General features: G+C 41.9%; 1 protein-coding gene and 1 long non-coding RNA gene across 3 annotated transcripts in view; one reads left to right on the top strand and one right to left on the bottom strand.

Moving 5' to 3' along the window:
* The window catches only part of LOC122558998 (transketolase-like), a 56,262-nt gene that overhangs the window by 11,926 nt on the left and 19,756 nt on the right, over window positions 1-24,580 (bottom strand). For both annotated transcript variants that reach the window (XM_043708052.2, XM_043708054.2), the window contains exons 8-11: window positions 19,800-19,964; window positions 17,773-17,929; window positions 17,233-17,363; window positions 12,579-12,662 (exon numbers count right to left, since the gene is read on the bottom strand). In XM_043708052.2, coding sequence (XP_043563987.2) covers window positions 12,579-12,662; window positions 17,233-17,363; window positions 17,773-17,929; window positions 19,800-19,964 — 537 coding nt within the window. The remainder of the gene's footprint in view (window positions 1-12,578; window positions 12,663-17,232; window positions 17,364-17,772; window positions 17,930-19,799; window positions 19,965-24,580) is intronic.
* LOC148147950 (uncharacterized) lies at window positions 4,695-21,704 on the top strand. The gene is made up of 3 exons (XR_015759394.1): window positions 4,695-5,273; window positions 20,607-20,786; window positions 21,265-21,704. It is a non-coding gene; the product is annotated as an uncharacterized LOC148147950 (long non-coding RNA).

Genomic DNA, 24,580 nt, shown 5'->3' on the forward strand with positions numbered 1-24,580 from the left:
CAAGGAAGAGATTGCAGAGCTTTTCATCTTTATGTCATCATTTTCGACAAGAGTAGTGCCAGAAGACTGGAGGATAACAAATGGTATTCCCTTGTTTAAGGAGAGTCAGGACAACCTTGGTAATTATAGGCCAGTGAGCCTCATTTTCAGTTGTGTTAAGGTGTTGGAAAAGGTTATAAGAGATAGGATTTATAATCTGGAAAGGAATAATTTGATTAGGAGTAGTCAACATGGTTTTATGAAGGGTAGGTCATGCCTAACTAACCTTATTGAGATGTTCGAGAAGGTGACAAAACAGGTGGATGAAGGTAAAGCGGTTGAAGTGTATACGGTGGTGTATATGGAATTCATTTTGAGAACGCTTTTCATAAGGTTCCATACGGTAGGCTATTGCACAAAATACAGAGTTTCGGCATTGAGGGTGATTTAGCGGTTTGGATCAGAAATTGGCTAGCTGAAAGAAGGCAGAGGGTGGTGGTTGATGGAAAATGTTCATCCTGGAGCTCAGTTACCAGTGGTGTGCCACAAGGATCTGTTTTGGGGCTTTTATCAATGATCTGGATGTGGGCATTGAAGAATGGGTTAGTAAATTTGCAGATGACATTAAGTCAAGCAGAATTGTGGATAGTGCAAAAGGATGTTATGGGTTACAGAGGGACACAGATAAGATGCAAAGCTGAGCTGAGAAGTGGCAAATGGATTTTAATACGGAAAAGTGTGAGGCAGTTCACTTCGGAAGTAGTAACAGGAATGCAGAGTACTGGGCTAATGATAAAATTCTTGGCAGTGTGGATGAACAGAGAGATCTGTGTGTCCAGGTGCGAAAACCCTGAAAGTTGCCACCCAGGTTTAAGAAGGCATTTGGTGTGTTGGCTTTTATTGGTTGGGGGATTGAGTTTTGGAGCCACGAGGTCATGCTTCAGCTGCACAGTACATTGGTAAGGCTGCACCTGGAGGATTGAGTGCAGTTCTGGTCACTGCATTATAGGAAGAATATGGAAGCTTTGGAAAGGGTTCAGAGGAGATTTACTAGGATATTGCCTGGTATGGAAGGAAGGTCTTATGAGGAAAGGCTGAGAGAACTGAGGTAGTTTTCGTTGGAGAGAAGGTTGAGAGGTGACTTAATGAAGACATATAAGATAATCAGAGGGTCAGATACAGTGGACAGAGAGAACCTTTTTCCTCGGATGGTGAAGACTAACACAAGGGGACATAGATTTAGGACAGATATCAGGGGTAGTTTCTTTACTCAGAGAGAAGGAGGGGGGTGGAACTGCCTGCCTGCAACAGTAATAGACTCGCAGACGTTAAAGGCAGTTAAATGGGCATTGGACATACTTATGGATAATAATGGAACGGTGTAGGTTAGATGATCAGATTAATTTCACAGGTTGGCGCAACATTAAGGGCTGAAGGGCTTGTACTGAGCTGTTTCTATGACCTGTTTCTTTACTTTTCTAATATTCTAAGAAGTAATGTTTAACTTTTTAACTGTTGTTTCTCTTTCTACTTTGTACCTAAGCTCTCTTTGTACTTAGGTACCTTGGTATTAAAATGGCACTATGTGTGGTGACATTCTACACTTTGCACTGTACTCCTGTACTTGAGTACACGTGACAATAAAATCTAAAAAAATCTTACATGACACATAACTGACCATCTGAAAGCTTTGTTTGTTGACAGGTCGAGAAAGTCACCCATGCAACTTCTCACCCAGAATTTAATTAGTGAGATGGCAAGAAGGGAAAATGTTTCTTGAGGACCAACCCATCCCATTATTTCCCCTTTTCACCAATTCCAAGGAAATGAAAACTGCACTTTATATGTTGTTCCACAGTTTAAACAAAGATAGTCAGACATACACACTGAAAAATACAGTGCTCTAATAATCAGAATTTGAACCATAAGTCCAACAGATAGAGAAGATTAATATTTTTAGGTTGTAAAAGGTGTTCTGGAAACAAAGAAGAACAAAAGGAAAAAAGTGGAGGTGTGGTGGCATGGAGAAAAGATGTCCCAGAGTAGTAAAGTACAGATTACTTGACTAGAACTGAAGATCAAAAAAGAGCATTACATCTGTTTGTAGATTCTATAGGCATCAATTAGTGGGAAAGATGTAGGGAAAATAAATTTGCAAGGAAATTACAGAGGTGCAAGAATTAATAAGATGCTGTAATACAGGACTATAATCATCTGTACATGCACTGAAGTTGTAGTAGTGTAGTCAAGACAGCAAATGCTCCCAGGGAATGTGTAAGAGAATTTTCCACAGCAGCTTATTTCCAATCCAAAGAGAATGGAAGCACTTCTAGACTTGGTTCTCAGGATCATGCGCAAGTAGAAGATCATTTTGGGAACACTGAACATTACAGACATTTTATGGCAAGGAGGAGAGGTGGCAATATGCTGGCATCACTGGACAACTAATCCAGTCTAGTGCTCTGAGGACATATGTTCAAGTTCCACCATGGCAGTGGGTGAAATTTAAGTTTAAATGATAAAAGTCTGAAATCGAAAACTAGTCTCAGTGATGGTGACCATTAATTGCTGTTAAAATCATTAATATATTTCCAGTCATAAAAGCCCAGCTAGTTTACCAATGCCCTTCGGGGAAGGAAATCTGCCATCTTCATCTAGTCTAGCTTATGTGACTCCAGACGCAGAGAAATATGATTGAGTTTTAACTTTCCCATAAAGCGCCAAGCAAGCTACTCAGTTCAATGGCAATGAATGATGTAAACAAATATTAGCCATGCGATCAACAAGAAAGAAAAAAGAAAAAAAGAAAAGAAAAGAAGAAATAAAAGAAGAAAGAAAGACAGAAAGAAAGAAAGAAAGATTAGCAAGAAAAAAGACAAAGAACAATCCATACTAAGAATAATTAACTGGGTGAAAACAAAATTCAATGGCTTGATAAACTGGAATCAAAAAATAGGCAAAACTGTAACCGAATCAGGTGGCAGAACTGATGGTTCAGATGCCAAAGTTCATTTCTTTAAAGGAAAAAGGTAGGGCAAACAAATCAAAAGCTTCAGGGATGGGGAAAAAAGAAGAGAACCAAGCTGAATATAGAACGTTTAAAAGAAAGTGAAAAATCATGTAAGGGAAGCAGAGAGATTTTATAAGGTGACAGGTTCCAAACATAAATGGAAAACCTTTTGTACAGTGGTGAATGCTATGTAATTTATCAGGATAGTTTTAGAATATTGATTTCAAACTACAGGCGTATGAATGTTGGATACTTTTGTGAAGGGTTTTTTAAATTCATTTATGGGACGTGGGTGCCACTGGCTGGCCAGCATTCATTGCCCATCCCTAGTTTCCCTTGAGGAGGTGGAAGTTTGTTCTGTCCTTGAACTGTGGCAAGTTCATGTGCTGTAGCTTGACCGAAAATGTCTTTAGGGAGGGAATTCCACAATTCTGACTGAGTAACAATGAAGGAATAGTGATATGTTTCCAAGTCAGGATGATGATTGATTACAACTAGGAGAAAGGGAGAACTGCAGATGCTGGAGATCAGGGTTGAGAGTGTGGTGCTGGAAAAGCACGGCAAGTCAGCCACGATACTGATATATGCAAATTACATAGCATTCACCACCGTACAAAAGGCTTTCCATTTTTGCTTGGAGCTAGTCTCATTACAAAATCCCTCTGCTTTCCTTACATGGTTTTTCACTTTCTCCTCATAAGCCTGATTCCTGATGAAGGGCTTATGCCCGAAACGTCGATTCTCCTGCTCCTCGGATGCTGCCTGACCTGCTGTGCTTTTCCAGCACCACACTGTCGACTGGTGATTGGTTTCAAAGGGAACTTGCAGTTAGCGGTTGTGTTCCCAGGTATCTGCGGCCCTTCTCCTTCTGGTTGGAGGTTCAGAAGGTGCTATCTAAGGACCTTTGGTGAATTGCTTCAGTGCATCTTGCAGAAAGTACGTACTGCTGCCACTGAAGATCAGTGCTGGAGGGAATGAATGCTTGTGGCTGTGGTGCCAATCAAGCAGGTTGTTTTGACATGGATGATGTCAAGACATGAGTGTTGGAGTTGCATCCATTTCGACAAGTGGGGAGTATTCCATCATACTCCTGACCTGTGACTTTGGGGAGTCAGGAGTGGAGTTACTTGCCAGTGTTCCTCGACTCTGGCCTGCTCTGAAAGTCTGTGTTTATATGGTGAGTCCAGTTGAGTTCCTAGTCAATGGTAACCCCCAGGATATTGATAGTAGGGGATTCAGTTATGGCAACACAGTGCAGTGGTTGGATTGCCACTAATTAGAGATGGTTATTGCCTGGTATTTGTGTAGTGTAAATACCACGTGCCTCTAGTCAGCACGAGTCTGGATATTGGCCAGATCTTGTTGCATTTGAACATGGACTGCTGAGGAGTTGCGAGTTGTGATGAACATGTGCAATTATCAGCAAAATCCTTCATTCTGACCTCATGATGGACGGAAGGTCACTGATGAAGCAGCTGGAGATGTCCGGGCCTAGGACACTATCCTAAGGAATGCATGCAGAGATGTCCTGAAGCTAAGGTGACTGACATCCAACAACCATAACAATCTTCCTATGTGCCAGGTATGACTCTAACCATCAGAGTTTCCCCTGGGTCCCACTGATTCCAGTTTTGCTTGGGCTCCTTGATTACACAGATCAGTTGAATACAGCCTTGATGTCAAGGGTTGTCACTCGCACCTCCACTTTGGAATTTAGCTCTTTTGTCCTTACTTGAACCAAGACTGTAATGAGGTCAGGAGCTGAGTGGCCGTGACAGAAACCGAACATGGCATCACTGCACATGCTGCTTGATGGAAAGTGTCATCAACAATGCTATCACTTTACTGATGATCAAGACTGGACTGATGTGGAGGTAATTGGCTGGGTTAGATTTATCCTGTTTTTTTGTGAACAGGACATACATGGGTAATTTCCCACATTGTCAAATAGATGGCAGTGTTGTAATTGCACTGAAATAGCTTGGCTCAGGGAGTTGTTAAGTTCTGGAACACGTCATCATTACTATTGACAGAAAGTTGTCAGGGCCCCTGGGCTTTGCGGTATCCAGTGTCTGCAACCATTTCTGATGTTATGTGGAGTGAATCGAATTGGCTGAAGACTGGTATCTTTAACGCTGGGGACCACTGAAGAAGGCCAACATGGATCATTAACTCGGCATGTCTGGCTGAAGACTGCTGCACGTGCTTAGCCTTAGTTTTACCTCTGATGCGTTGGGCTCTTCTATTGCTGAAAATGGGGACATTTGGGGAGCCTTCTCCTCTAGTGAGTTGTTTAACTGTCCATCATTCAGAACTGCAGAGCTTAGTTAAGTCAGTTGGTTGCAACATCACTTTGCTTTATCTATCATTTGCTGCTTATGCTGTGTGGCATGCAAGTAGTCCTATTTAATAGCTGCACCAGATTGTCACTTCATATTTTCTCCATTGAACTAGGGCTGATTCCCTGGCTTGATGGAATGTTTGAGTAGGGGATATGCTGGGCCATGAGGCTGCAGATTATGGAGTATAATTCTGCTGCTGTTGATGGCCAACAGCTTCCTGTGGTTGGAATGTAAAAAAAATGATTACACTCTGAGTTTATGAGAGGCAAGGTAAACTTTTAAGACCATGAGCTTTGTTTGAAAGAATCCATGATTCAGCCAGTTTTCTTGTTTGATTAGTAATCAGGGGGTTATTAACATTGAGAAAATTTGGCTTTCAGAATGTGAAAAATTCATTTCAGCAAATTTAAGAACAACTCATTGAATTGTCTTCGTCATCTATATCAAAGACACTGCAATGAGTCAGTTAAAGTTCAAGCAGTTAATTTTTCCGGACTTGAGCCTCTGTAATGGACAGCATTCGGAAAAAGGTTGAAAGTTTATTTTCCTTTGTGCTTTCAATTTTTTTAAACATCTCCATACTTAGATAGATAGTTCAAAAAGATTTTCAGCCCAATGTGCAAATATTTCAGTTACTAGTCACCATGTTACCAAACTAAACAGAATACTTATGATCTATCAAGCCAGGCTCCTTCTAGGATTTGACTTGCCCAGTAGGACCATCAACTGGGATAAGAAGCATATGAATAGTAAAAGTTTAATAATAACAGTAATAGTGGGGTTGATTAGAAACCAAAAAGGGGCATTTTTGAGGTAATAGATTAAGTTAAAGTTAGAAATACATCAGTAAAGGATGAGGCACAGAGGTAAGAGACAGTGGAAATCTCAGAGGCAGTTGTTATAATTTTCTAGTTTTCTTTATACTTAGGAGTGGTACAGGGGATGCGGTGGCAATGTTAAAGTATTTGGGAAACTGGTTAACCAACTAATCAATTTATGATAGTAACTACAATTTACGATTAATGATGGCTGACTTTTAGAAAACAAAAATTCAGGTGAAAATTGACAATCATTTGGGGAAATATCGTTTAATTTAGGAAAGTCAGCATGGATTCAGAGTACATCATGTTCAATTACTTTACTTCCCTTACCTTTGCTGAGTGACAGTCATTAGATGTTTTTTGGATCGATAGAAGGTTTGTAATGGAGTTCTCCAATTATCATTTTTGGGATCTTTGTTCTCCCGAAATACATGAAAACCTAAACCTTCATGTACTGGGAAAGCGCAGCAAGTCAGGCAACATCCAAGGAGCAGGAGAATCGACATTTCGGGCATAAGCCCTCTACAGGAATGAGGAGGGTGTGCCAAGCAGGCTAAGATAAAAGACAAGGAGGAGAGACTTGGGGGAGGGGCGTTGGGAATGCGATAGGTGGAAGGAGGTTAAGGTGAGGATGATAGGCTGGAGAGGGGGAAGAAGATTGCAGGTTAAGAAGGCGGTGCTGAGTCCGAGGGTTGGGACTGAGATAAGGTGGGGGGAGGGGAAATGAGGAAGCTGGAGAAATCTGCATTCATCTCTTGTGGTTGGAGGGTTCCTGGGCGGAAGATGAGGCGTTCTTCCTCCAGGCATTGTGATCCCATGGACTGGCGATGGAGGAGGCCAACGACCTGCATATCCTTGGCGGAGTGGGAGGGGGAGTTAAAGTGTTCAGCCACGAGGCGGTTGGGTTGGTTGGTGCGGGTGTCCCAGAGGTGTTCTCTGAAACGTTCCGCAAGTAGGCGGCCTGTCTCCCCAGTATAGAGGAGGCCACATCGGGTGCAGCGGATGCAGTAAATGATGTGTGTGGAGGTGCAGGTGAATTTGTGACGGATATGGAAGGATCCCTTGGGGCCTTGGAGTGAAGTGAGGGGGGAGGTGTGGGCACAAGTTTTGCATTTCTTGCGGTTGCAGTGGAAGGTGCTGGGAGTGGAGGTTGGGTTGGTGGGGGGAGTGGACCTGACGAGGGAGTCGGAGAGGGAGTGGTCTTTCTGGAACGCTGATAGGGGAGGGGAGGGAAATCTATCCTTGGTGGTGGGGTCTGTTTGGAGGTGGCGGAAATGACTGAGGACTATACGATGTATCTGGAGGTTGGTGGGGTGGTAGGTGAGGACCAGTGGGGTTCAGTCCTGGTGGCGATTGGAGGGGTGGGGTTCAAGGACAGAGGAGCGGGAAGTGGAGGAGATGTGGTGGAGAGCATCGTCAACCACGTCTGAGGGGAAATTGCGGTCTTTGAAGAAGGAGACCATCTGGGTTGTTCGGTATTGGAATTGGTCCTCCTGGGAGCAGATGTGGCGGAGGCAAAGAAATTGGGAATATGGGATGGCGTTTTTACAGGGGGCAGGGTGGGACGAGGTGTTTGGACTACGTTCAGACTGCATGGACTCCGGACTACATTCAGACCACCTGTCTACAGAACTGACTGACCCCGCATGGACTCTGGACTACGTTCAGACACAGCCACATCTCCTTCCTCAGCACCTATCTATGGAGCCGAATGACCCCGCGTGGACTCCGAACTACGTTCAGACCCTCAGACGTGGTTGACGATGCTCTCTACCGCATCTCCTCCACTTCACTCTCCTCCGCCCTTGAACCCCGCCCCTCCAATCGCCACCAGGACAGAACCCCACTGGTCCTCACCTACCACCCCACCAACCTCTAGATACATCATATCATCCTTTGTCATTTCCACCATCTCCAAACAGACCCCACCACCAAGGATATATTTCCCTCCCCTCCCCTATAACCGTTCCGGAAAGACCACTCCCTCCTTGACTCCCTTGTCAGGTCCACACCCCCCAACAACCCAACCTCCATTCCCGGCACCTTCCCCTGCAACCGCAAGAAATGCGAAACTTGTGCCCACACCTCCCCCCTCACTTCCTTCCAAGGCCCCAAGGGATCCTTCCATATCCGTCATAAATTCACCTGCACCTCCACACACTTTTACTGCATCCGCTGCACCCGATGTGGCCTCCTTTACATTGGGGAGACAGGCCGCCTACTTGTGGAACATTTCAGAGAACACCTCTGGGACACCCGCACCAACCAACCCAACCGCCCCGTGGCTGAACACTTCAATTCCCCCTCCCACTCCGCCAAGGACATTCAGTTCCTTGGCCTCCTCCATCGCCAGACCATGGCAACACGATGCCTGGAGGAAGAACGCCTCATCTTCCGCCTAGGAACCCTCCAACCACAAGGGATGAATGCAGATTTCTCTAGCTTCCTCATTTCCTCTCCCCCCACCTTATCTCAGTCCCAGCGCCACCTTCTTGACCTGCAATCTTCCTCCCGACCTCTCCACCCCCAGCCGCTCTCTGGCCCATCACCCTCACCTTAACCTCCTTCCACCTATTGCATTCCCAACGCCCCTCCCCCAAGTCCTTTCTCCCGACCTTTTATCTTAGCCTGCTTGGCACACCCTCCTCATTCCTGAAGGGTTTATGCCCGAAATGTCGATTCTCCTGCTCCTTGGATGTTGCCTGACCTACTGCGCTTTTCCAGCAACATATTTTTCAGCTCTGATCTACAGCATCTGCAGTCCTCACTTTCTCCTTCATGTACAGGGCACAATTTAAAATTTTACAAAAAGCACCATAAATGGAAACAGTGAACTACGAGGAGGATAGCGTAGAACTTCACAGGACATCAACAAGTTGTGAAATGTGAAAAATAAGAGACAGATGAAATTTAATGCAGAGAAGTTATGAAGTGATTCATTTTGTAGGAAGAATGCAGACAGACAACATACAATTAAGGGCATTACACTAAAGGGTGTGCAGAAGTCAAGGGACCAGAATGCATATGTGCAATAGTCAATCAAGGTGGCAAGACAGGTTGAGAGGGGATACGTAGTAAGCATAGGGACTTTATTAAAACAGCATAGAGTAAAAGAACAAGGAGGTTACATTAAATTTGTACAACACTGTTCAGCCTCAACTGGAGCATTGTATCTAATTCTATACGCTTTACTTCAAGAAAGATGTGAAGACCTTAGAAAAGTTTCATGAGAACAGTTCCAGGGATTAGGAATTTCACCTATGTAAATAGATTGAAGAAATTGGTACTTTTTTTCCTTGGAGAAGGTTAAAAGAAGATCTGATAAATATACTGAAAATCTTGAGTGATCAGGACAGAGCAAACTGGGAGAAACTATTCCATTGACGGAAAGATTGAGAGCAAGAGGGCACAAATTTCAGATAAGTCTAAAACAGCATTAGGGACACCATTACTGGACACAAGACTCCACTAAGTGAGAGAGACAATTTACTTCAGGGAAGGAGGTTGGTGTAGGAACCAAGTGAATGGTTCTGCATGGATAAGAGGCATGGTCAACGTGAGGTCAGGTCCAGTGATGTATAAAGTTTGGGTAGGTGCAACAGTTCTGAACAAGTATGTGAACCATATGAAAGCTGCAAACTTGCAAATAGAGCAGGTAATGGCACTGGAGAAAATGCTCATTCTGAGAGCCACTGCAGTGATCAGTCACATGCGATGATAAGTTGATTCTGATTATCTCAACTCTATGCTAGAGACATCGAAAGATTCCGTCTTAAGATTATTGTCATCATAAATTCAGCAGTTAAATTTCACCTGGGTAAATTTTTAATTTCTCTCCATAGCCGTGTCCCTGTATGATCCATTTGAAATTACACCAAGTGCTGTTAATAATTATGCAACTTGACCCATTCTAGGGAATTGGGTCATAGACTCCCTACAGAGCAGAAAGAGGCCATTTGGTCCACCAGGTCTGTACCGATCCTCCGAAGAGCATTTCACCCAGACCAAAACCATTCTGTAACTCCACATGGCTTTTTACCATGGCGAACTTACTGCCAGCAGCTCACCCACATTTGTGGGAATGGCTGGATAAACCCTAGACTCAATTACACATCGACTATGCAGGTTCTTTCATGAGCTCAACATTCTTAGTCATTGTGGATGCCCACACTAAATGGTTGGACGTACAGAGTTCATTTGTAAAATATGGGGACAATGACAGAAATGGCCAGGCTGTGCAAAATCATGAAATTGTGTCTTGGTCAACATGCAAGGTGGCCTTCACCCCTTTGATAATCCCTAGACCTTCCTGAAAGGTTTCCAGGTATTTAATTAGGACTTCACTCAGGCAAGCATTTTCTAATTGAAACATGCTGAGCCAAGCTTGGTGAATCTTTTCAACCAACTCTGCCCCAATAAGCTTGGACCTGAGGATTTTTACTACAATCAGCTGCTTCTCATAACAGATTAGAACCAAAGTTGTACCCTTAATCTGTAAATGTTCCCCACTATAGATTCTCAATCCAGCTAAGGTCTTGTGCAAACTTAAGTGTTGGAGCCCACAGCGAATTTTGTTAACAGCTGCTTCTGAGCACTGAACAGCCACGTCATTATGGACTTTAGTTAGAACCCAGTGACCATGCAACCAGCTTATTTTGACTGGTTCTGATTTGGATGTTGCTAATTTGTTCAGGATATGTCCTGAGCGAGGTTATGCAATTGTCTTCACATAAGTGGTGTTCCCCAAACCAGATTTAGGTGGACTTTCCAGGGTATGCACTACCCTGGATCGCAGCCTATGAGTTCTCTTACTCAATTTAAATTTAGTGTCTCGGGTTCGCATACCGACAGCAACTACAATGCCTTGCTGGCCCGGATCCTGAAGAAAACTTTAGCTGTGTGGCCGAGGCTTGGCTTTGTTTTGGAGTTTTCCTGTGTCCCTCTGTTCAGGATATGTCTGAATAAGGCGTTACATTTGTCTTCACATAAGTGGTGTTTCCCAAGCTGTCGGACTGGAAAAGGTATCCACTTCCATCAGAATACCCTGCAACTCGTATGGTCCACTTGCCACACTTTCCAATGATAAAGCCAGTTGTAGTACTTGTTTGAAGTCCAGTTAGACTTCAGCTAATAGGTGCTTTCGCATGATTAGGTCATTAATCCCACATATCAAATGGTCTCTCAGCATCTCATTAAGGTTAAACCAAAGTCACGTGCCTCTGCCAGTCATCTTAACCTCAACAAAAATGTAAGTATGGATTCTCCTTGTTCTCAAATTGCTGAGTAAAACCAATAGCATCTCAAAATTAGAGATCGCTTGTGTTCGTAATATTCCTTAACTAAATCTTTCAACTCTTGAAAGGTTTTAGTACCTGATGCCCCAGGGAAAGTTAGGCTCCTAATAACCAAAAAGGCTACAGGTCCACAAGCTGTCAGAATTACTCATCGCTTTGCATCTGCCCTAACATCATTTGCCTGGCAAAAAAAAAGCATTCCTTCCATAAACCCAGTCTTCAATGGCAGGATCTAATGAGTCAAGCTTCCCAAATATTAGCAGGATGCCAGAAATGCTTACCCCAACTCAAAGATGACTGCTGCAAGTGAATTTCTTCAGAAGCGTGCTTTACTCTTGTCGTCATTGAAATTACTCCAAAGAGGCTGGTATCTTGTCACCAAGTCACCCTTTACTTACACGTGTGAAGTCCTTGACACCGATCCAGCTCCCTCAGCGCCAGCTCTCAGAGTGAACAGGATGTCTGACACTTCAGTTTTTATCTGTCACCTGGGCTCCCTGGTTGAGCCAGATTAAGAAGAAAGGTTGGGTAGACTGGGCTTGTTTTCACTGGAAAGCAGGAGGTTGAGGGGCAACCAAACAGAAGTTTGTAAGATTGTGAATGGATAGAGCGGAAAGTATGAGACTTTTTCCGAGGGTAGAGGGATCAATAACGAGAGGGCACAGGTTCAGTGCAGGGGGCAGGGTTTAAAAGGGATGTGGTGGTGAGTTCCTGGAACGCGTTGCCTGAGGTGGTGATGGAAGCAGCATTTATGAAGCTACCGAATGAATACATGAAGAGGAAGAGAATGGAGGGATACGGAAACTGTAAGTGAAGACAATTTTAATATGGAAGTGCAAAATGTGTCAGCTCAGGCTTGGAGGCCCAAACGCCTTGTTCCTGTGTTGTATTGTTCTTTGTTCCAACAGCCCCAGTCAGGGAACTCATGTTCTACGATGACCACCTGGCTGACTTTGTTACAATCACTACACAAACATTTCAAGATAAACTGCGACAGTTTTTGAAAGAACAAAATCCTAATCTCGTTTGCTAGCCAACAGTAGTTGAATGCTCATTCAGACACTGGGACAAAGCCAAGAAACAAAAACACAATTAAAGATTTTACATGAATTATTTTTATTTCATCACCTACCTTAGCTTTTCCAACTTCAAACATTTCAGTATTTTTATAAATTATAGTAGTTTCTGGTCGGGTAGTTCGGATGAAGCAAATACCCTGGAGGCATAAAGCAAGGATTCAGTTGTGAAGGATTCAAATCTTACAACTTGATCTATGGAGAAGATTTTAAAAATCGAGTTGATTATAAAACAAGAAAAAATAACTCTTTGTAGTTTTATCCATTATTTAAGTGTATGCATCATGTCAAACTTCAACAAGATGTGCTATTCATGAATTTGAAGTCTTAAAGATTGTTCATTACTGCTAACATTTGCTAACAGATTTTACTTTGAAAGTACTTTCTGAACAATGACAGTATGATTTTACGGTAGCACTGTATTACAAATGCTGGGCATTATATGATCGTGATGTTTCTGAATATCCCCTTTATCTTAAGGTAAAGCTTAGAATTCTGGAAGCATCCAAGTTTGAAGACATTCTGGTGAAACACAAGCACATACCTACTGACAGCAAACCCATATACTGTAAAGCACTTCTTTTACAACAGAGAGGAGTGGGCAGGGCAGGGAAGCAACTACAAATACATGAAGAAACAAGGCAGCTGGTATCATGAGGGCACAGAAGGACTTGTATGTGCTTTCAACAAACAGGATGCTTCTAAGACTCAGTGTTCTGTTTGTAAGGAAGGAGCTAGAACCGATGGACTTTGAGATTTAAGAAATAAGCAGTTGCTGCTTTAGGCCTTGCCCACAGAAGCCAGATTTGGAAGATTCTGGCTGAGAGGAAAGGATAACAGACTCCAGGGAGAAGCAAGTCTGTTGTAGAGCTGGGAATAACATTTGGTCTTGTAATGCTATAAATCTATCAGAACTACTGTGCACTGTTCGAGAGAGACTTTAAAAAAGTGTTAAGTCCCATGTTCAGCAGCATAAATTGACCTTTATTCAGAGCTCCTTCCCAACACAGTGTGGGAAAGGTCTCTTGGAAACAAACTTCAACATACTCTGACGCTCCAATTAAAATACACAATATTTATATATTCTGCAGTGCAAAGATTACAGCAACATTTACATCAGTGTTAGCCACATCCCCTCCATCCAATCCTTTGAACAATCAACTCAGCATGTCTGGCAGCATCTGTGAAGAGAAATCAAAGTTCAAGTTTCAGGTCAGGTGACCCTTTCTCGTGTTCTGAGGAAGGGTCACTGGCCCCGAAAAGTTAACTTTGATTTATCTTCATAGATGCTGCCAGACCTGCTGAAGTTTTCAACCAACCTCTGTTTTTGCTTCCGATTTACAGCATCTGCAGTTCTTTCAGTTTTTAAATATGTGATCAATGATGGACAACTTCATGGATAACCCTAAGTCTTCCCATGTTCTCATGATGTTTGCCATACATTCTCATTATCTATCCTTGGGGTCTCTCAATACATCTTACACCGCACCTATTATTCATCCTGCCTGCTATCAAGTCTGCCTGCTATCAAGTCTCCCTGCTATCAGGAACATTCCAACACCGACTGCTGTGTTCAATTTATAATTCTCTCCAACCATCTTATGTTAGCTAAAAATCACAGTCAGCCATTTAATGTTATCTTCAGCCACTGACAGCTCAAACAGCACAACAAAAGGGCTTAGAAGACTTAACTCCATTGTTTTTAATTAGTTAATGCAAAAATAGCTTTTTAACAATATTGTGGTAGTTGCCTGTTTGTTTATGATTAATCTATTTTGATTTTAGCTTGTTTGTTACAGAAGAAGCTTTTTTTTAAAATATATTTATTACTTTTTTTAACTTTACAAATATATAAAATTATTGAAAAAATCACAAATATCAGTATAATAAAAAGAAATAAAACACAAATTACAATACAACTACTATCTACTAACCTACTCTATAATACAAAGCAAATCCTAACACTGTGCAAAGCAACACCAAAAAAAAAGCAAAAAAACCCAAAAAACTCACAAAATACAGAACAGCTATGCTCGGCATAAGGCTCCCAAACAAAGGAACGGGAGCATTGTATACATACCCGTATTAACTCGGGAGACCCCCTCCAGGGCCCAGGGCTTGACAAATCTAATCATCCTGGTTAAACAAAGGCCCTAGTTAAGATAACTGATAAATCTATATCCAAATAATTCAAGTAGGGCTGCCATGTCTTATAAAAATGGTCTGTTGTGTGGTGGACCACGTTTGTGAAAAAGTCCAAGGGAACGTGCTCCATAATTAATTTCTGCCATCCAAGCAAGGCCAGTGGCTTCTCAGACACCCAATTCATCAGAATATTCTTCCGTGCACAGTATGCAAGAATGTTAAATAGTTTCTTCCTATGCCCGTCCAAAGATGGTTAATTTGGTAGACCTAAGAGGAGAGATATTGGGACTACTTTGACTTCAGTCCTCAATATCCTCCCTATCTCTCCCGCTACAGCACTCCAATAAACACGGAGCCTGTGGCATGTCCAGAAGCAATGGGTAAGAGTACCTACACTTATTTTACATTTGGGGCACACTGAAGATGCCCCTTTTTTAAACTTCGCCAGACAGTCTGGTGCCAGATGAGCCCTGTGCAGAACTTTTAACTGCGTAGCGCATGTTCTATTACAGATTGAAATCTTTCGAGTAATCTCCCACATGTTCTCCCATGTTTCAGAAGAGATCTCCACTCTCAGCTCTTGCTCCCAGACCTTACATAACCGGTTAATATCCTGCCAGGCCTGCCACCCAACAGGCAATAGAGAGCACTAACCGAAAGGGTGCTTGTGGAGCGTAGCAACAACCTCTCTGTATTGGGCTTATAGGGCTTAGTGAGAAGCGTAGTCTTCTTCTGGATGAAATCCCTAGCCTGAAAAAAATGGAAAAGGTCTCTGCCTGGCAACCCGTATTTGCGGCTCAGTTGCTCAAAAGACATCATAACCTCCCCCCTCAAACAAGTCTCCCAAACCAGAAACTCCCCTCGCTGCCCATAGTTTGAACCCTGAGTCCATCATCCCTGGCATGCCAACTAAAGGTGTAAGAGGTGAAGTCTTGGATAAACAACTCTCACTCTGACGCATCACCCTCCATGCCTTGATTGTACTAATGACACTGGGGTTCCGGCAGTGGTCCATGACTGTCCTCATCTTATCCATGAACAATAGATTAATAAGAGGGCATTTTGCTTGGGAGGCCTCAATATCCAGCCATATTGAGTTTGGATCGTTACCTACCCAATCGCAGACAAAGGACAGCGGGGAACTCAATTGATACATTCTGATGTTTGGGAAATCAACTCCTCCCCCTCCTTGAGGCAACTGCAATTTAGTAAGTTTGATTAGGGGCCACCCACGATGCCCAAGGAACCAAACCACCCTATAAGCTTCCGCAGCGTTGACCTGGGAAACATTACAGGGAGCATACACATGGGATAAAGCAAACGAGGAAGAACATTCATCTTAATGAGTGATACTCGGCCCATTGAAATTGGTAAAGCCTCCCATCTCTGGAGCTCTCACCTAATATTGTTGGGCAAGTGAGCAAAGTTAGTCCGAAATAACAGAGCTGAAAATGTGTTGCTGGAAAAGCGCAGCAGGTCAGGCAGCAGCCAGGGAACAGGAGAATCGACGTTTCGGGCATAAGCCCTTTTTCAGGAAGGGCTTATGCCCAAAACGTCGATTCTCCTGTTCCCTGGGTGCTGCCTGACCTGCTGCGCTTTTCCAGCAACACATTTTCAGCTCTGATCTCCAGCATCTGCAGACCTCACTTTCTCCCGAAATAACAGATCAAACTTGGGGATGGCAAAAAACACCGGTATGCCTTGGCTGTTAGGCAGAGCTGTCCACAGCAGTTCTACAGAATCGCCGCCATCTGCCGAGTCGCCACCATCTTGCCGAGTTGCCTACAGTCGAAGTTTTAATCTGTGAAATACTGTCCACTAGTTTATTTTTGTTGATTGGAAATTCATCTCTCTTTCAAGGTTATCAGTCTCTTCTGGGATCTAAATGACTATCACCTTCAAGTCAGAATTGTGGTGCAGTTTCACTCCAGAACCTGAGCACACAACCCAAACTGGCACTTAATGCCAAATTAGTAATAACATATTGTCAGGGTAGTTGTCTTTAGAATGTTTAATGGGTATGCCTGCTGGTGTGGATCAGAAAGATTTCATAGCCTTATCCAAGCAATCTCAGCACTTCATTAATTGCTCAGCTAAGTACAATGAAAATATTACTTAGTTATTTATCCAATTTCCTGTTTTCTGAGGCCTTGTAATGCTCGTGGCTACAAAGCAGTGACTATACTCTGAGAGTAATTAATTGCCCACAAAATGCTTTGGGACAGCCAAGATTGGGAAATTATGATCATATCTTTCTTTCTTAAAAATAAATGAAAGGCTCTGTTAATAAGCTCAAAGCTTTGTTTGGATTTAAAACCATCCAAACCAACAGCTGTCGAATGACTTTGAGCATGTGCCCTCCATTACTGGAGATAAAAATTGTCAGACTGCCATCACCAATTTGTTGCTTTAGGTGAGGTTTGATACTGCCTCTCGCAATGAATGCAGTACATGACTTCTCAAAAAGTGGAAGAATTGGTCTAATAAAATATGTGGCTTTAAAACTGGTCAACAATTAGGAATAGTGCAATTTTAGATTGCACTGTTAAACAGTGCATTATGTACCTTGGTATTAGCAGCCAGTTCTACTGCCCGTTCAGTTGACACAGCATCACTTGGATAAAAAATTGTTGCTGTGGGAATGGCTCGGAATAAAGCAAGATCTTCCAAACCCATCTGGGAAGGTCCGTCCTCACCTTAGAAGAATTAGTAGCATTAGAAACATTCTCACAGTCCATCTCTCGTTGTTCAATTTGAAGATGTATTGTAGAATCAGCAACATACAAGATTCAAATTTAGGTTTTGTTCAGTTAGCCAATAAGAACAATATACCATAGGAAAATCAACTGTGGCTTGCACTTAATCACTGTCCACTGACCTCTACTAGAATTGAATGTCTGGACTTTTAAGTGAGCTCAAGATAATTAAACAGCCAGCTAACTGTTTTCTTCACTTACGTGCAAATTATGATCACTTACACAAGGTACTAAACTCCTCTGCAAGCTCAGTCTTCAGGACAGGTACAATGCTGCAGAAGGACAATAAAGGATGATCTTCCTGAATAATTAGCAAGTAATCTTGTGAAGTTAGTAAAATTAAACTCACCAATTGAGACACCACAGTGGGATCCAACAAGATTGATATTGCTTTCAGAAATTGCTGCCATGCGAATTTGATCAAATGCTCGGGAGAAAAAAGTAGAAAAAGTGCTGACAAATGGAACGGTCCTGTCCCGTGCACAACAACCAACACCAACACTTACCTGTAAATGAAATACAGGACCAATAATAACTATTTGCCTCACAACAACAGCAGAATGAAACAAAGGTTCCTTTTCCCTTCATTTCTGCCCACTTACTATTCTTCACAAGTTGCCTACATCAAGTGGTGAAGGAAAATAAAGCAGGAAATTCTATCAAACAGACTAAGGTCACTCAACTCTGAAATATTTTAATTAAAGAATACAAAGGAAATTCTTTTATATTCTCAGGATTTTCTAATCTATATATTTTACAAACTATCTTGACAATAAATGACAACTCAAGTCTTAACTTTTTTGCCAAAATTCATCCAAAAGTAGTTCATGAATATACTAGTGGCAGCCCAGAGGCAAGGTCTCAACTGCTGATACACTCAGCAAGGATAATACAGTGACATGAAAAGATGAACACTACAAATTAACAGAAAAGTTAAAAAGACCAAACCTGTGTATATTTTTGTTTACTTTCATGCTATATTATGTGGAATAAAACATAGAAGATGTTAAACAAAAACAGATATATCTGGAGAAACTTAGTAGGTCTGGCAGCATCAGAACAGATAGATCTGAACAAGGGTCACTAGACTCAAAACTACTATAACTAAGCCTCGCAATCCACTTCACCTTTAACGACAGGATCTACAAACACATCAACAGGATCACCAATATCAGAACTTATCGCAGAAACAGTTATGCAGATATTAGAACGAACAGTCCTCCCCAGGATCCAACTCAAGCTTTGTGTCATCCACATAGCTGACCCATTTCTCATCAGACTAGGGCAAACTAGAAGAAACCCACAAGCACATAAACACCATCCTTACCGGTATAAAGAGGAATGGAACAATAACCAACTCACCCTCCTAAATGTCACAGTAGAACGAAAAGCCAATGGAGAGCTGCAGCCCAGTGTTTACAGGAAAGTCTCACACACTAACCTGATACTCAACTACAGGAGTTGCAGGGGGACATTATTTAAACAGACTACAACGCATTGCAGCACCCAGGAATAAGAAGCCGAGAAAAAACACCTTTACAATGTACTCGGGAACAACAGTTACCTGATAAGTGCAACTCACAACAGACGTAAACAGGAAGACGCAACATGCCCAGTGAAGCCAGCCATTCTATCATACATCAAACACATTCCAGAGATGGCTACCAGACTACTCTGGCCCCTAGGCATCATAGTGGCCCACAAATCTACCAGCACACTTAAATAGCTCCTGATGAAGTTAAAAGACACTGTACCCACAGCCAGCAGAACGAACATCATATACAAAATACCCCACAAGGATTGCAACAAACATTATATTGGACAGATGGGCAGGAAACTAGCCACCAGGACACATCAGCACCAACTCGCCAGCAAAAGACATGACCAACTATCAGTGGTATCCATACACACAGATGAAGAGGGACATCGGTTCAACTGAGACAATACATCCATCCTGGATCAGGCTAACCAAAGATATGCACGGGAATTCCTAGAGGCCTAGCATTCAAACTGAACTCCATTAACAAACATATAGATTTGGACTCCAATTACCAAGCTCTCAGAAACAGAACCGGAAATAATATCACCTACCACGACAAAAAAAGACACATTAATAGCAAGCAGGACACAACATCAACCTTTCACCGGAGGCTCAATGGCAATGTTACCTTACATGGTGAAGAAACATCTGGAACAAACCCAATAGCTCAGCAAACAAACTTACAACCTCAAAACCTTAACTCTGCTTTCTCTCCACAGATCCTGCCAGACCTGCTGACCTGCTTTAGTAATTTGGTTTTGCTTATGTTATGTGGAATTCATCTACTCCAGTTGTCTGTGGAACGTAAGAAAATAAAGAAGTAAAATAAAAGTTACCATGTTCTGTTCTGCTATGAAACATTCAATATAACGCTTGGGGTATTCCTTTTTAAACATTTCTGAAAATGTTGAGTTCTTTGTATCCCCATCTAATGCAATAATACGGTCATTGCTATGACCTATTTTTGCCAGGGCAGTTCCAAAGGCTTTTCGTGTGGCTACCTGGAAAAATAAAAGAAAAGGTAAATTGCACTTAATAAATGAATACTTAATTTTCATTTTTAAAAAGGATGAAGCTTTGATACAGCAGTAGGTTATTCCTTTCGAGGATGTGTGTTGCTAATATATACTGAAGGAGATTCCGTAAAATATGTTTTGAAGGGAAGAGTGAAAGAAATTTATTTTATGTCCATGAAATGTTTCTATTTCAACCCTCAGAGTAAAAGGTGACATGCAGAGACTCTTCAGTGCCTTTTCTAAAATATTTACATGCAACACACATGCCTCAAAAGTGGAACTATTTATCAAAACCTGAGAAAACCTCAAGAAAATAGAAACATTTGTTTAAATATAGGTAGTTCTCCTATAATATCGTCGTTGCGTTCCAGCAAAACCTCACTTAATAGAAAATTGCTTAACAGAAACAATGGGGGCTACGGGCAAAGTGGGGTTAAGGGCAGACTAGCAAAAAAAAATCATTTACGATAGCTCAAAAATCACCCAAAAGTCCAATGCAAAGTACAGCACAGCCTTAATGGAGGCTGAAATTAACGAAACAAAAGTAAATTTAACACAGTACATTTTTAAAAATGTAAGAAAGGTGCTTTCTCGAGTATTTCTCACAGAATGCCGCTCTTTCCGCAGCTGACATCAGCGCGTGCGCAGAACGCACGAAGATCAGCGCCGACATCGCGCATGTGCAGAACAGCAAGAACACCAGCGCACAGGCAGAATGGAGCAGAGGTTTCAGCACGCACAACGGCGCATGCATAGTACAAAGCAAGCAAATTGAACTCCGCTGGAATCACACTATTGCCAACAGAGGTAAGAGTTCTCCAAAATATTGTTCCCTAGTTCATCAGCAACATTATCGCCAAACCGCGCTGCCGACACGTGTCATTCCAGAACTGCCTGTACACTATAACCAAGTAACAAGAAATGATACAGTAATCTTGGGTCATCTAAAACCTTCAAAAATGATGTAAATGAACTATATTGCATAAGCACATGGCTGTAACACAATTAAAGATAGTTTTTTAAATAACTCAATGGTTGTGTCCTTGTGCCATCCCGCATTAGAGAAAAATTGTGCTTTAGAAACAGTGCTAAAAGTGTAGACGATGTAATCGCGTCACAGCCAACATAGGTTTTAAAAGTTCGCACTTTAGAAACAGTGACCCTAATTCGACAATTGCACTACAGTGAATTCATGTTAACGAAATTATAGCAGAATAACCTGTACATGATTTCATTTGTTTCATTTTATGCAATCTGGATCAAGCTTTTCTCCATTTCTCACTAGTTTGCAATACTTAAATTTAACAGAGAAGAAACTCTACTGGGATCAAGCTATAACTGAAAAGAAAATGTTGAATTGCACCTGTTGAACAGCAAGATTTACCACTTTGGCTCAATTTACAAGGAGTGAGCCAATAAGTTACAACTTGGATTCTCTGACAGACTTGCATCCCACATTTTGGCTGACTTACTTCTGATTCTAATGTAACAGCATAGGATTAAATAAAAAACAAATTCTAACACATTACACTGCTTATTCCACAGGATTACTAAAGGGCAAAACAGCGAGTCTACTCCCATTAGTTAAAATGACTCGGATTTTTCATCAGCATTATTATAGAGCAAGCTGAACAACAAAGTCTAAGTCCACACAGACACAGTTAAAACAAGAAATCTAGAGCTGCAGCCTGATATTCCCTGCTTCTCCACAAACTGCACCAATAGAGTCAGCATTGGAAATCACATATTTACCCAATATAAAAGATTATCAGAAAACTTAAGGCTAATGCATTCAATGTATGCACATTTTTAACATAGTGATATATCTTAATGACTAACACAGCTTCTGGCATCAAACATGAGCATTTAATTATTCTGGAGAGATTCAGAACTAGGAGTCAGATGAGGAGAAACTTCTTTACACGGAGAGTTTCTAGGATTTGGAATGCGCTCCCTAGGAGAGTGGTGGAGGTGGATTCTATACAATGTTTCAAAAGAGAGCTGGGTATGCATTTGAGATTGATGAATTTAGCAGGCTATAGAGATAGCGTTGGAGGATGGGACAAGCTGAGTTGCTCTTTTGGGAACTAGTACAGACATGATGGGCCAAATAGCTTCCTTAACTGTAAAATGAATAATTATTGCTTTTATTTTTCCTAAACCTATCTTTCTTTTCTGTTTCATTTCCTGTACATGATTTTACCTGCATATTCTAACATACATCTATTGTTGAAATTCTGTATGTCTCAGGGAAGCATTTTCAGATGAACAACGAAGGAACAGCCGAGCCTCTTCGTAGGTTGTTGGTTAATTTGAACATTAAATAATAAATAACATCACAAATATCTCACTAAACTATTGTTTCTCAGCAAAATCTGCCAAACACTGGTTAACCCTTAATCTTGGGTTTGATCACTGAAGTAATTAGTGTCATAAAAGAAACATGAGCCATTTAAAACAAAGGATTCAGATTTCCATTAATATAAAAGAAAAATCACTTTTCTTTAAGATACATATGATAATGCAGCACAAAAAGAGGCTCTTTGGTCGACCATGATAATTCTGGGTCTTTGAAGGACCTTGCTAATTAGTCCCATTCTTCCAATCATTGCCCATAGCACAGCAATTATTTCTTGTTCCAAATGTTTATTAAATTATCATTTGACAGTGATTATGCAATCTGCTCCTCCTTATAAGTACCACCTGAATTATCATAAAGTAAGTCTGTCTGTTGCTGATGATCATGAACGGAGACTTCATCATAAATTAGAGCAACATGGTTATTTCCATCGTTAGAGTGAGCAGGCCGCATATATACTTGACACGAGATGCATCATAAAAATCTTCAGAGCAAAAGCAATATTACTCTGAACTACCCTCTGAAATGGCCCAGCAAGCCACGCAGTTGTATCAATTGCTATGGAGTTTTGACAAAGAAATGAAACTTGACAGACCACCTGGCATCGACTTAGGTACCGGAAATGACAATGGCAGAAACAGCCCGATTAACCCTGCAAAGTACTGCTTACTAACATCTGGGGGCTAATGCCAAAATTAGGAGAGCTGTCTCACAGACTAACTAATCAACGACTTGACATAGTTATACTCCCATACCTTACAAATATCACCAACACTATCACTGATATCTCCGGTCCTACAAGCAGGACAGATAGTAGATGTGGTGGTATGTTAGTATATAGTCAGAGGGAGTTGCCCTGGGAATCCTCAACATTGACTCTGGACCCCATGAAATCTCAGCTTCAGGTTAAACATGGGCAAGGAAACCTCATGTTGATTATGACGTACCATCTTCCTATGGTTGATGAATAGTAGTCTTCCATATTGAACAACAATTGGAGGAAGTATTGAGAATGACAAGAGCACAAAATGTAATCTGAGTGGGGAATTTCAATATCCACCAACTAGAGTGGTTCTAGCACTACTGATTGAGCTGGTTGGGTCCTGAAGCTGATTGGATCTGTAGCAGGTGGTGAGGAAACCAACAAGAGGAAAAAACATACTTGACCTCATCCTCACCAATCTGCCAGCTGCAGATGACAGTATAAGTGTAAGGATGACCACCGTAAAGCCTTTGTAGAGATGAAATCCTGCTTCCAAATTAAGACTATCCCCATCGTGTTGTGTAGCAATATCACCATGTTAAATGGGACAGACTTTGTACAGAGCTGTCAAAGACTGGGCATTCATTAGGCGCTGTGGGCCATCACAGCAGCAGAATTGTACTCCAGCACAATCTGCAACCTCATGGCTGAGCATATACCCCACTCAATCACTACCATCAAGCCAGGGGATCAACTCTGGTTCAAGGGAGAGTGCAGGAGGGCACCAAAAGAGTAGCAGGCATACCTAAAAATGAGATGTCAACCTGGTGCAGCTACCACACAGAAGTACTTGCATGCCAAATAACATAAATAGTAAGTGATAGGCAGAACTGAGAGATCCCTCAACCAACAAATCAGACTTAAGCTCTGTAATCTTATCACATCCAATTCTAAATGCAGTGAACAATAAACAACTCACTGGAGGTGGAGCCTCGACAAATATGCCCATCCTCAAATGATGAAAGAGCCCAACATATCAGTGCAAAACACAAGGCTGAAGCATTTGTACCAGTCTTTATCTAGAAGTACCAACACATTACGGGCTACTCCCACTGGTCCCCAGCATTACAGATGCCAGTTTTCAACCAATGTGATATCAAGAAACAGTTAAAGACAGTAGATACTGCAAAGGCTAAGGGTCCCAACAATGTTCTGTCAGCACTAAAGACTTGTGCTCCAGAATGTGCCACTGCCCTTGCCAAGCTGTTCCAGTACAGTTACAACACTGGCATCTACTATGTGTAAAATTGCCCACGTTGTCCTATACACAAAAAAAGGACAAATCCAACAAACCAACTACCACCCCATCAGTCTATTCCCAAATATCAGTAGGAAGTGATGGAAATGGTCATTAACAATGCTATCAAGTAGCACTTGCCTAGCAACAACTTGCTCACCAATACCTACTTTGGATTCTGCCAGGACCGCTCAGTTCTTGACCTCATTACAGTGTTAGTTCAAAAACGGACAAAAGAGCTG

The sequence above is a fragment of the Chiloscyllium plagiosum genome, unplaced genomic scaffold, assembly GCF_037043375.1.
Source record: "Chiloscyllium plagiosum isolate Xiang-an unplaced genomic scaffold, Cpla_swu_hap1 HiC_scaffold_14, whole genome shotgun sequence".
NCBI classification, from domain to species: Eukaryota; Metazoa; Chordata; class Chondrichthyes; order Orectolobiformes; family Hemiscylliidae; genus Chiloscyllium; species Chiloscyllium plagiosum.